This window comes from Pan troglodytes, chromosome 18 (assembly GCF_028858775.2).
Source record: "Pan troglodytes isolate AG18354 chromosome 18, NHGRI_mPanTro3-v2.0_pri, whole genome shotgun sequence".
Taxonomy (NCBI): Eukaryota; Metazoa; Chordata; class Mammalia; order Primates; family Hominidae; genus Pan; species Pan troglodytes.
This window is the reverse complement of record NC_072416.2, coordinates 23,101,859-23,115,400: the sequence shown is the minus strand read 5'-3', so window position 1 is coordinate 23,115,400 and position 13,542 is coordinate 23,101,859. Positions and strand designations below refer to the sequence as shown.

Here is a 13,542-nt window from a genome sequence, read left to right as displayed (position 1 = left end):
ATGCTCTCCTACATTGTCCTGGGAACTCTTAATATGTCTTATTAAAGACAAAAAAAGAAGAGGCATATAAAAGACATATTAAGAGTTCCCAAGACAATGTAGGAGAGTATAAAAGTATAGCCAAGTTATAAAACAGGATGTCTTCATAAAAGAGGATGATTTTGGAGTATAAAAGTATAGAGTATGAAAGTACAGCCAACTAAAGCCAAGTTATCATAAAAGTATAGACAAGTTATCATAAAAGAGGATGATTTGGGAGTTGATTTCTCTAGGTAAGCTAAAATTCATGTGGATGTGGTGTGGATGAGTCTAAGTTTTCAGAGCGACTCAAAAGATATTGTTTGTAAGTAAAGATCAGAAAATGAGCAGAAAGGATAAAGTGGTCTAGCTTTGCCTCATCCTGAGAAAGGCGAGTTGGTGATTTCACAGTAGTCATAGCAAACCAGTCTTTGTGAAAGATACAGGTTGAATATTATGATTGCTTTGTCAAAGTCATAGGCAGAAGGAGATTAAAGTTGGGGGTGAGGAGGGAAGGGAGGCAGATTTTATACTGTGGGTAGGGTATAGCTTTCCTTTAAAAGTGATGTGTTTCCATCATCAATCATCCCTGAGCCTGGAGAAGTTAATGAACTCATGGATTGGGTGGTGAGTAAGGAGATGTGATCAAAAATATATTCTCAGTACAGAATAAAAATAGCAGGCCATAGGTTAAAAGGAAAGACAGCCAGAGTTAGCAGGAAACCTCCTTAAAGGGGCATGGCACACAGATAATTAGTATCTAGGAAATCAGATTCTAATCACTCTACGAATTAAATCCTCTCAGTGCCTTTCACAGTGAGAGAGAGCCTGACTAGACAGATATTTTCTCTAGCAACTGGGGTCTCATTAGACAGGGTCCTGGGAACAATCAGGTGAAGTCTCAGCCTTTATCAAGATTTCAATGAGACTGAATGGGCAGAAGGTCTATATATGGAGAGAAAGGCTTTTAGCAAGAAGGAGGAAAGAGGCATTGAGTAATGTTGGAAGGTAGGCTCAATCTTTGCAAAAACTTGCTAGTTTGTGTCTAAATGGGTAGTCAAATTAGGAGGTGTCTCATGCCACCCTTTGTCCCTTTTCTCTGAAAGTTTTTCCCAGTCCAAAGAAATTGGGCCCCTGTAGCCGTATTTGTACTCTGTGATAATCAGAGTACATGTGGGCAACTCACATGAGCTGGATCAATCAGATTCATTCTCTCTGGAATTTAGGTAGTGGCACTGAAGCTGGAGGGTGATGAAGCCAGAGGGTGGGAGAAGCCACTTTATGACATTAGTCTCAATACTTACAAGGAAAAAAAAGGATACACATAGTTGAGGGGGAAAAAGAGATAGATATATTGTAATCTGTTCCCACAGAGCTGGATAGAGTGGCTTCCTGGGCTCCTGATGGCTTTTTGTTTGTTTGTTTTTGCTTTTTTTTTTTTTTTTTTGGTTTTCTAACAAGTAGCTGGTTATGCCCTTATGAGAGCTGGTTGATTCCCACATTCCTCAATCCTGTGAAATTATCAATGGGTCCTTGAAATAGAATACTTTTTGCTAGTCTGAATAGGTTTATACATCTTGCAACTTAATGAAGCTTATTTAAGACAACATTTATGACAGACGATGGGCCAGGATTTACTCCCAGATCTCACTTGCTTACTTAGAAGTTTCCATTCTTACTAACGACACCTTTATGTGATCCTCACATGATATGCTAACCAATGTATAATCCCAATAAATACTAGGAGCCTATGTAGTCTAGTCTTTGCATAATTTGGCAGTCGTAGAAACTAGAGTTCAAATCCTCAAAACTCAATAATGTTTGCTAAAACAGAAACCAGTGAAGTTTATTTAGACAACATGGTAATGGGTTGGGTGTTCACACTGATTTTAATTGGAAATCTTCCTTTAAAAATTGGTTAGTTTCCCTCTATATCCAAAGTTTCTCAGTTATGGCATACTCTAAAATGTCTCCAACTCATTGGCCCTACATATTGGCCATACATCATCATTTTCCACTGCTGCTGTCTTCCACTCCACCTCCAAAACAGAAGTCACCTCATGAAGCCACATCAGGTGTTTCTAAGGCAGCACCAAGATCTCCCAGCTGGGTATACCCCTTTCTTCCTTGCTGTCCACAGAGGCATCTATAAAGTATAATTCTTTTTCACATCTCTTAAGGTTGGGAGATTGAGGGGCTATTGACACTGGGAAAATGGGGATGAAATGTGAGGCCTTATCAGCAGATCATCATCCAGCATGAAGAGTGATGGTGAGACCTCTTGCTGCCTATGCAAGCATGCAGTGGACAGAGAAAACTAAACATGAATCCAAGTGTCAGAATGAGCAATCTGCCTCATTTTAAATTCTTGGAAGCTTTCAGTTAAATGAGACTCCCTCAAACACTGATAAATTCAGATTGAGAAAAACAAAGTTTTGTATTTGATTAGCAGGTTGCATTTCTCTACTATGGGCAACAAATATCTGCTGTATTTCAGTGAACTATAGGGGGAGCATATTACAGTATATCTGCCTTCTAGTGTATATTTTGTAAGACGACTGTGTGATGGTTAACTTTATGTGTCAAGTTGACTGGGCCACGGGGATCTCAGACTTTTGGCCAAACATTATTCTGGGTATGTCTGTATTTCTGGATGAGATTAATATTTGAATCAGATTGTATAAAGAATATTGTAGGGTCATGGATGAAATTGGAAATCATCATTCTCAGTAAACTATCGCAAGAACAAAAAACCAAACACCGCATATTCTCACTCATAGGTGGGAATTGAACAATGAGGACACGTGGACACAGGAAGGGGAACATCACACTCTGCGGACTGTTGTGGGGTTGGGGGAGGGTGGAGGGATAGCATTAGGAGATATGCCTAATGCTAAATGATGAGTTAATGGGTGCAGCACACCAGCATGGCAGAAGTATACATAGGTAACTAATCTGCACATTGTGCACATGTACCCTAAAACTTAAAGTATAATAATAATAATTTAAAAAAAAGAATATTGCCCTCCCTAGTGTGGGGGTGGGGCACTCATCCAAGCAATTAGAGACCTAGGTAGAACAGAAAGGCTGAGTAAAAGAGAAGTCCTCCTGCCTGACTTCTTGAGCTGGAACATTGGTCTTCTGCTGCCCTCAGACTGGGACTTACACCATTGGTTCTTCTGGTTCTCAGGTCTTCAGACTAAGACTGGATATACACATTGGCTTTCCTGGGTCTTCAGCTTCCAAGGTGTAGATCTTGGGAATTCTCAAACTACACAATTCTTTGAGCCAATCTCTCTCTCTCTCTCTCTCTCTCTCATTCTCTCTCTCTCTGTGTGTGTGTGTGTGTGTGTGTGTACAGAGGATTCTTGACTTACAATTTTTTTGACATTATGATACATTTATTAGGATGTAACCCCATCCTAAGTTGCGGAGTACATATATGTATATATTGGTTCTATTTCTCTGGAGGACCCTAACAAGTACAGACTGAGAGAGTGGCTTTGTCAAGGTCCAGAAGCCAAGACAAGCAAATTGATGGAGTATAGAAATTGAAAGCATAGGTGTTGCATGCAGCTTGGCCTGTGTTAGAACCCGGCTCTGTCATTTAATATCTCTGAGTCTTAATTTGCTCCTTTGTAAAATGGAAAAAATAATAGTGCCTGAACCAAAGGGTAATTGTGAACCTTAAGTAGGATTAATATGTGTGTTTGCTTAGTCAGTTGCTCAGCACCTGACTCTTGGCAAGTGCTTGATGAACGATCAATATTATTATTACTATTGTTGTTGTTATTACTAAGTCTTCTTAAGAAGAGTCATGGGCTCTCAGAGAACCTTTGCTTTCTTCTCTTACTTACTTGAAATTGCTAGGAACATTCATCCTCCATCTCTGGGTTGTAGGTGAAGTCCTCATAGTGCTCACCTCTCTCCATCTCCTGGACCATAGATCTGGTGTCCCAGAAGCCCCAGGAATTGACGTGCTGGTTGTTCTTTCAACAAAACCACCTCCCCAATCTCTCTCCATGGATTCCCCAACTCACAAGCTGTTGGAAGCGTACATTTACCTCATCCCTGCCTTTCTTTGTTTTTCCCAAAGACTATTGTCAGGATCTTGGTTTTAAAATTATTTTAATATTTGATTCTAGGAAGAGTAGATAACATCAAAAACATGAGATATGGGTAGCTGATAACTTTGGCAGTGCTTACGTTGTTCTCACAGCTATGATCTAAGGTCTGCAGATGCCACACACAGGTGAAACAACGTGGTATTTATAATGTGTCTGGGTCAGTGCCTGGCTCATGGCAAATTCTTAATAAATGGTGGTTCCCCTCTGACCCTGACAGTTTCAAGGTTTGGGGTGACTTGCGGATGATTCTAATGTCCCAACCCCACACACAAGTCTTCCTGTATGGAGGTCTTCTCCTAGGGTAAAAGAAGGTGCCACGGCCTTTCATTTTCTTCTCAAGCTCCAGTTTTATGCTTGACTTTGTCTATCTGTGGGAATATTTATAAGTTTCCCTCTTTACTTCCCTCTCTTCCTTTCTTCCTGTCTTCCATTACTTTTCTTTATCAGTTTCTTTTACTATTTTTATTTTTAAAATCTTTTTCCTCTTCCTTTCTCCCTCTCTTTCTCCCTCTATTTCTTTCTTGTGTTCTTTTGCTCTTTCTTCTTTCTCTTTCTCTCTTTATTTCTTTCCTTTCTTCTCTTTATTTTTCTGATTCTCCCTTCAATTATTTTTCTTCTATCTTTTCTCCACCTTTCATCTCCTCTTTCCTTCCTTCCTCCTTCCCTTGCTTCCTCTCTCCTTCCTTCCCTACTTTATTTCTTTTTCAATTGTTTTCCCTTGCAGTTTTAATATTTCCCTGACTTACTTTTCTTTCCTCTTTTTCTGTTACCCTCTCCTTTTCACTCTCTCTCAATCCTTCCCTTTCTTCTTTCAACATCTAACATGGTAATGTTTTGTGCTAATAACCAAGGCAAGACAAAAATTACTTTCATGTTCTTTCATAAAGAATCTCATATCATCATAGGAAGGCCAAGGGCCCAAAGGGAAAAGAAAGAGAAAGAAGAGGGGAATCCAAATGAATGTCTCCTAGATGCCTCACTGCGCACGGGCTTTTCCGGACATCTTCCACTCCTTGTCTCGAAGCTTGGCTCGTTGAATTTTCCCTGTGACAGTCTTGGGCAGGTTCAAGACAAACTCTATCTGTTGAAAGACAAATTGGTCCAGGGTGGGTAATCTGGGATGACAGTGGGTTGCATTTTTCAGAACTGCTGTAGAGTGAGGGGAAGTTCTTCAGGCTGGAGCCACTTCAGGGCAGCCGCCCTGTGCAATAAGAAGCTTCAGAAAGTGCTCTGGGATGAGGACAATAAGAGGATGGCTAGAATTGGGCATAAAGGTCTTTGACATATTCTCAGACAGAGAAGGAACAGCATAACAGACACAACATGGCACAGCAGTCAGCCAGCTAAGCCTTGACATCAGTCTCTTTGGACCCCAGCTCCTCCTCTACCAATCATCTGGCTTTCGCCAGGTCCTTGGCTTTGCTAAGACTCAGTTTCCCCACTGAGTAAGATGGAGGATAATAGTAACTTCATTGGGTGATTATGTGGACAAAAGGAGATTATGCAGGCTAAGTTACTGGCATGGAGCAACCACTGAAAAATATTAGCTGTGGTTATTAATCTGGTTTAATCTGAGGTCTTTAGACATCTAAGAATTAGGATACCTCATTTTGAATTCCACATCAATCATTTCCTATCAATGTACCCTAAGGAAAACTATAAAATCTCTCCAATTTCACTATTTGCTCTTGTTAAAAGGAATGTTTGAAGTTGAGGATCCTCTATCTCTAATATTCCCAAATACAAAGACATGGATGGTGAAGATGCCTCATTGAGGCTTCCAATGATGTGGCTCAGTTGCCATGCCATTGGTTTAAGTGTTAGATGGTCTTGAATTTAATAAAAATTAACACTTTATTAACTTTAATTTAATAATAGGGATACTGAGATAGAAAAAGTATCTTCTTAGTGGCTGATATAAGAATTCTATAAGTCAAGACTGACTTTGTTGAGAAGAGTTTGTTCAAAACACAATGAAATGGAGCGGAGTTCAGCAAACTATGGCCCGCAGGCAAAATACAGCCCACTTCCTGTTTTTATCAATAAAGTTTCATTGAAACAGTCATACCCATGCATTTAGAAACTGTCAACCTTTAGCATTGCATGGGCAAAGTTGAGTAGTTGCAACATAGACCACATAGCCTAAAATATTTACTATTTGGGCCCCAAAGGGTAGATAGAGAGTGGATGAAAGCCACAGGAGGTATCCAGATTTAATGCTAAGAAGGAAGCTACTCTGTTTGTCATGAAGAGAGAAGCAGAAGGGATGGGATGTAGTTGGTGGAAGGAGGGGGAAGGTGGGAATAATCTGCTGCCTTGAGAATTCTAGAGGAGAGACTTGCAGAAAGAGACACATCTATTGAGATATTTGAGTAAGACACTGCACACTGTGTGGTAGGATTCCTTGACTCAGCCTTCTACAATATTCAGTTATACTTAAACGTTCGTAATATCTTTGGTGTGCCTGGATTTCTAACCTCCTTTGTAAATACTTATTAAATGCTTATTATGTGCCAGTCACTCTTCTAAGTGTCTGATGCCTTCTGAAATGAACTCATCCTTAACAATCTGTGGAGGGGTAAGAGGATTATTCTCATTTTGCAAATAAGGAAACTGAGGATCACAGAGGTTATTGAGTAGGTGGTGGAGGTGAACGTTGAACCCAACAGTCTGATTCCTGAGACTGTGCTATGCTGCCTCACTGTCAGAGGCTGCAAGTCCATGTGGTGGACTCTGATATGCAGCTGAGATCCTCCTCCAGGGACAAAGAAGTCCCACCCCACTGCCAGACCAATATGAGGATTGCCTCAGCCAAAGACAGCTGTCTTGTCCCAGGTCACACTCCTTCTCAGGGCAGCCTACACATCTATACCTGATCCACCTGTGACTGTAAAGACCCCCTTCCCTTCCTCACCTTGCCTTAGGACAACACTGAAAGGTTATACTAGCTTCAGAACTCCCATGGGATTGGCTGGAGTTCCCATTGAGACTAAGTCACAGTGCAACTTCACCCTCTGCTCAGTTCTGATCCTTTCTTTCCCTTCCTCTCACTTCCCCCAGGGGTTGATTCCAAAACACTCCCTAATAAGCCTCTTGCGTGGTAACCTCTTTCCCCATGGCCTGCTTCTCAGAAGACCTATGACAATTAGCCTGTGCTGAGGAAAGGCAGGTGGCATCTGGGCTACATAAGAATCTAAGGGACTCTAAGCTCAGCATAGTTGCTCTCACCTTCTACCCTAGACTCAGTTTTTTTTTCTCTCTCTGGGACAAACTCCTATCTGGGACCCAAATCCAATAACTGGGTTCTCCTGCCATGTCAACCTCTGTGCCTCAGTTCTCTGTCCCGGAATGAAAGAAGCTGAAAACTATGCTTTTGTCTTTTCTCGTAAGAACACTTCCCTTTTCCTGTGGGGAGCCACCCCTCCCTCTCAGTCCGTGTCATGGGGTAGGGCAGCTCTCTCTCCCCCATCCCCCCTGCACTTTCTCTAAGGATAACATGGCTAATCAGTGTGACATTGGCCTGGCTACAGGGATTCATTTAGCAATGGACACATGGCCCAAGTTGGTCCAGTGAGAGTCAACCCAGAGAATTTTGTTGAGGCCTTTGGAGAAAAACATGCTCATTTTCTACTGGAGTTTTCTAAGCTGCTGAGAATATATGTTTGGAGCTGATAGAGCCACAAAGAAAAAGCATTCCAAGAAATCAAGCCACTACAAAGGAAAGAGAGTCAAAGGGTGAAAGAGATACATCTGACCACATCCTAGGAATGCCTGGGACTAGCCATAATGAAAGCTTTCCCCACCCCTGGACTTTTCAATTGCATGAGCAATAAATGTCAAGCTAGATTTCTGTCACTTGCAACTGAGTGTTGCACAACCCTGAATACTATAGCAAGAACCCAGTGCAGAGAATGGGAATACAGGTAAGATACTGGCTAGAACTTATTCCCTTGATAGCATTTGGCTTTTGATTCAGAGTGAGTCAAAAGCTGAGGTCATTTTTCAGGCATCAAGATAGTTGCTAGATTGTCTTTCTGGGCTTTCTTGAGCATAGGAAGAGTTTTTTTTTTTTTTTTTTTTTTGGAGACAGGGTCTCACTCTGTCACTTAGGCTGGAGTGCAGTGGCATGATCTCGGCTCACTGTAACCCCCACCTCCCAGATTCAAGCGATTCTCGTGCCTCAGCCTCCCGAGTAGCTGGGATTACAGGCACATGCCACTACACCGGGCTAATTTTTGCATTTTGGGTAGAGACGGGGTTTCACCATGTTGGCCAGGCTGATCTTGAACTCCTGACCTCAGGTGATCCACCCGCCTCACCCCCCCAAAGTGCTGGGATTACAGGCGTGAGCTGCCGCGCCCAGCCCAGAAAGACTTTTTAAAATTAGAGGACTGTCCTCCTCCTGAAGAAGATAAATATAACAGGAAAACAATCTATTTCTCAAGTTTGAGTGACTTGGGAGCTCAAAGGCCTTACCTTTCTTGGGTACTTGTATGGGGCTGTCACCAACTTCACATGCTGCTGCAGCTCCTTGGTGAGCTGTTCTGGGTCATGGGACAGGAACTGCGAGGCCAGGACCACAAATGCCTTCACCACCTGCAAAAAAGATGAAGGCAAGAGAGAAGGGATTAGAGTGTGTAGTCATCTCCTGGAATAATGTGAAATTGGCATTAAGACTTCCATCACCCTTGTATCTCCTCATTTGCACCCCCAGTGATCCAGGTCAAGGGAAAAGGAGAAACCTGGGGACATGAATGAGGTTACAGCTCTCTCTGAAGTCATTTATTGGAGGAGCAGGTGGACAAAAGATTGAGACTAGGCTCACCTCATACTCCAATAACAATAGAGACAGATAAGGAGAAAGAAGATACAGGGGGAGAAAAGAGAAAAATAGACTGAAAACCATAACCCTAAACAATGTGTTAACTTCTCCAAACTTCAGTGTTCCCATCTGTTAAGTGGGGATAAAATTGCCAAATTTAACTTACGGTAAATAAAATGATATCATATACAGCAGGGCTAGCTCAGAGCTGGGCACACAGGATTTTCTCAGCAGGGGATCCCCCTTGGCCTCACTGCTCAGTGGTTCCCATAATTTTCTGTATGATGTATTCTGTACATACCAGAGGTATGATAGTGCCAGGCTTACACCCTGCGGGAATGTGCTAGGACACTGATCCACACATCCCACCTTAATATTTTCCTACACACACATCAAAGTCCACTAGACCCCGTCTGAGCCTATTTCTATAACCCTGGCTTTATAGGGGTCTTTCTTTTTCCCTTTATTTTCACTGCGGACTCTGTGGCACACGGGCTCTGTCCTTTGGCTCAAATCCCTCCTCTGTGCTTCTGGTCAGGAATCAGACTCTGATTCAAATACCAAACAGCAGGATAGAATCCTTCCAGCCTCATCAAAATAGACATTATATAGTACTTACTATGTGCTAGGCCTTGTTCCAAGCACTTCACTTTCTTTTTTTCTTTTTCTTTCTTTCTTTCTTTTTTTTTTTGAGACAGAGTCTCACTCTGTCACCCAGGCTAGAGTTCAGGGGCACGATCTCTGCTCACTGCAAACTCTGCCCCCCGGGTTCATGTGATTCTCCTGCCGCAGCCTCTTGAGTAGCTGGGATTACAGATGCCTGCCACCATGCCTGGCCAATTTTTGTATTTTTAGTAGAGATGGGGTTTCACCATCTTGGCCAGGTTGGTCTTGGACTCCTGACCTCGTGATCCATCTGCCTCAGCCTCCCAACCAAGCACTTTACTTTCTAAAATTTTTTATTGATTCATAATATTTGTACATATGTATTGGGTATGAGTATATTTTGTTACATGCAAATATTGTAATTATCAAGTTAGGATACTTGGGGTGTCCATCACCTTGAGTATTTATAATTTGTGTGTGTTGAGAACATTTCAAGTCCTCTCTTCTAGCTATTTTGAAATATACAATACATGGTTGTTAACTATAGTCACCCTACTCTGCTATTGAACATTCGAATTTATTGCTTTTATGTAATTGTATGCTTATACCCATTCACCAACCTCTCTTCATCCCCCACTTCCCCACCCACACACCCTTCCCAGCCTCTGGTATCTATCACTCTACTCTTTATCTCCATGAGATCAACTATTTTAGCTCTTACTTATGAGTGCAAACATGTGATATTTATCTTTCTGTGCCTGGCTTACTTCACTTAACATAATGACCTCCAGTTCTCTCCATGTTGCTGCAGATGACATGATTTCATTCTTTTTTAACACCAAATAGTATTCCATTGTGTATATATACCACATATTATTTATCCTTTCATCCATTGGGTACTTAGGTTGATCCCATATCTTCGTATTGTGAATAGTGCTGCAATTACCATGGGAGTGTGGACATCTTCTTGATATGCTGATTTCTTTTCCTTTGGATAAATACCCAGTAGTGGGATTGCTGGATCATATGGCAGTTCTGTTTAGTTTTTTGAGAAATCACCATACTTAAGTACTTTACAAATATTAGCACATTTAACCCTCATAACAATCCCTCATCTTACAGATGGGGAAACTGAGAAACAGAGAGGCCAAGTAGCTTGCCCAAGGTCACATAGCTAGTAAGTGGCAGGGCCAAGATTGGGTCTCAGAGTGTTCAGCCACACAGTCCCTATTCTTAAATCAACATACTACACTGCCCTTGTGTTCATATGTGTTCACCCCCAGGCTACTGCTTCCCCATCACCTCTCCTCGGACGGGGTCTGGACTGCTGATCACAGCCGTCTCAACCACAGCAGGGTGCTCCATCAGTGCATTCTCTACCTCCGAGGGTCCAATCCGGTACCTGCAGAAGAACCTGTCCTTCAGAGAAAACTGGACACCGAACCTCTAGGCCATTCCAGAAGTCTGGAACCAGCCAGAGTAAAGACCCAGATTTCCCTTCCCAACCCAGAAACCAAGCTCACCCGCTGGAGTTAATGATATCATCTGCCCGTCCCATAAACTGGAAATACCCATCTTCATCTTTGATTCCCCGGTCTCCAAGGAGCCAAAAGTCTCCTCGAATGTTGGCTGCTGTCTTCTCGGGATTGTCCTGGTGACCACAGAAAGACAGAGTCATTGTGCCTGCAAAGCCTAAATCCCCTGCCCTGAGGCTGTCATGAACAAATGCTATGAGTCTTATTAAAACTGCAGGTGTGCAGTGTATAACGTGAACATGGCAGACATGCCCTGAAACAGCCAACCCTAGGGCACAGGCAGAACTGGATCTTTCCCACTTATTGAAGTTATTCCACCCAGGGTCTCTCAGCTACTCCTCTAGGTCCAGTCTGATGGATATTATTGATGTATTCATTCATCCATGCTTAGGGCATTTTCCCCAATTGATTCCATCTCCCCTTTCATAGATATCCTAATCTCTGCTCACTCCATAGCACCACTCAAAGCTATCATTTTGATTAGGTACTTTTCTTAGCTTCTTTGTTAAATTTGAAAGTTCTAGAGACATTAGCCAGGAAGCCCCCTGGGACCCTGGCTAATGTGCATATTTCTACAATAGCTGGGTCCGTCTATTCAGCTGAGGCACTTGCTTATAAGCAATGAAAAGGCTTGAGGTTTATCCCTTGTCAGTGCATCTTCCTATCTGACTCAGGTATAGGGGCATGGGCTCCAGACTGGAAGTTCAGTTACTGGATTATATGTGGTGGCATAAAGAATTCTTAGCCTCACTCCATCATTGGGAATATAGGGATACTGATGACCAGAGACATCAAGAGGTTAGTCTGAAGCTACACAGCCATTACAGAAGGTAGAACTGAGACCAGAAGCCAGGTTTCTTGGCCACTGGATTGACTTTCTCATGGGCATCATGGAGCCTCTGTGGCCTTAGGATTCTCCCCCACAGACACTTCTGAGTCTGTTTCCTTTTCTATCAAATGGGGAGAAGCCCATGACATAGTACTTCACTGGCATTTGAGAATAGAGTGGGACCACACAAAGGAAATGCTTGGAGAAGGGGACAGTGTGGCTCTGCCCTGATCGCTGAGGCTCAGTTTTCCTCATCTGTATAATAGGAATAATCATTCGGATCTACAACAATTCTTTTATTTAACACACTCACGACACACAACTTACAGATGAGGAAACTGAGACATGACAGATAGGTAACTTCCCTAAGATCATGCAATACATAGTAGAGCAGGGTTTTGAACTTGAGCAAACTGAGTCCAAAAACTTTATAGGGTGGCTGGGAGGATTAAACGAGTTTAAAGTTTAAATGAGTTTAAAGTTTAAAGATTAAATGTGTTTATAGGACAATGCTTGCCTCATGGTATGCATTCAATAAATGGTAGAAACTATTATTATTTGATTTATTATTTATTTAGTTTATTAATCAATTATCTCAGGGATCAGAAGGCATGCCCTTGGGGTCTTCTCTGTCCACTTTCTAATGGTTGTGAGCTTGAACAAGTCTTGTAATCTCTGGCTCCACCATCCTCACCTGTCAAGTGAGGTGGCCAGATTCAAGGATTATCTGTCTTTACCTTCCCAAGATCTGAAGATAGGGATTCCTCCAACTAGATGGTGAAGTCTCAATGTAAAGTGCCTGGCATGGCTCTAAAGAAGATCAATGGCATAGAGCATGGGGATGATACCTAGGGGAGAGGGAAAGGCAGCCCTTGGGGGAATGGTGCTGTGTATAGTTCAGGGTCAATAATATTTTGGGCATGAAACAGAGAGTTCTTGAGGAGTCTAAGGGCTAAATGTAGAAAAATAAGTCTTCCAATGAGATCACAGTGATAGGCTGAGGATGGCAAGGCTGAATAGCCACTTTTCTTCCACTGGCAAAGCATACATTCTTGAAAACTGGACGCTCTTTGTCTCCACATCTAGTGCCTCTTGGAAGTTTCAGAACATTTGGCCTCCCTCATCCCGTTTAGTGCTCCCATCCTCACTGGGGAACAGAGGAGGAGGAGCACAGTTTCTCACCACATAGCCAGAGAAGATGCCTATAGGCCTGATGGGTTTGACCCTGATGCCAATGTCTCCTTCTGTGCCAGGGGGCAGGACGTTGCCCTTATCATCTATGATCTGGAGAAAGAAGCAGATTGGAAGAATGATGCACACAGCAGGAGATGGCTTCAATGGCATCATGAGATTGCTGAGTTGGTCAAATGAAAGACTCTCTTGCTCTAGTGGAGACTGAAAACAACAACCAGAAGCCAGGGGAACCCAAGAGTCTTAAACTCAGATCTCTGATCTATCTGCCTGGAATAGTATAGGTGAATCCTTTTATTGAGACTGGCCCAGATGAGCCTGGGGAGATGCTTTTGGCTCTAGGAGCTCAGATAAAGTAATAGCCTCCTCTTATCTTTGAGACCTGCCTCACCTGTGGACTTAGAAATCGGGCAG

General features: G+C 42.5%; 1 protein-coding gene across 4 annotated transcripts in view; it reads right to left on the bottom strand.

Moving 5' to 3' along the window:
* Positions 1-5,008: 5,008 nt before the first annotated feature.
* The window catches only part of ACSM2A (acyl-CoA synthetase medium chain family member 2A), a 35,285-nt gene continuing 26,751 nt past the window's right edge, over positions 5,009-13,542 (bottom strand). For 3 of the 4 annotated variants that reach the window (XM_024349797.2, XM_024349798.2, XM_024349796.2), the window contains 5 exons: positions 13,120-13,221; positions 11,097-11,224; positions 10,876-10,975; positions 8,622-8,741; positions 5,009-5,226 (listed from right to left, as the gene is read on the bottom strand). In XM_024349797.2, coding sequence (XP_024205565.1) covers positions 5,122-5,226; positions 8,622-8,741; positions 10,876-10,975; positions 11,097-11,224; positions 13,120-13,221 — 555 coding nt within the window. In that variant the 3' untranslated portion in view covers positions 5,009-5,121. Of the gene's footprint in view, positions 5,227-8,621; positions 8,742-9,586; positions 10,976-11,096; positions 11,225-13,119; positions 13,222-13,542 lie in introns of those variants that run through there. The other variant, XR_008539763.2, reaches the window with a different exon arrangement.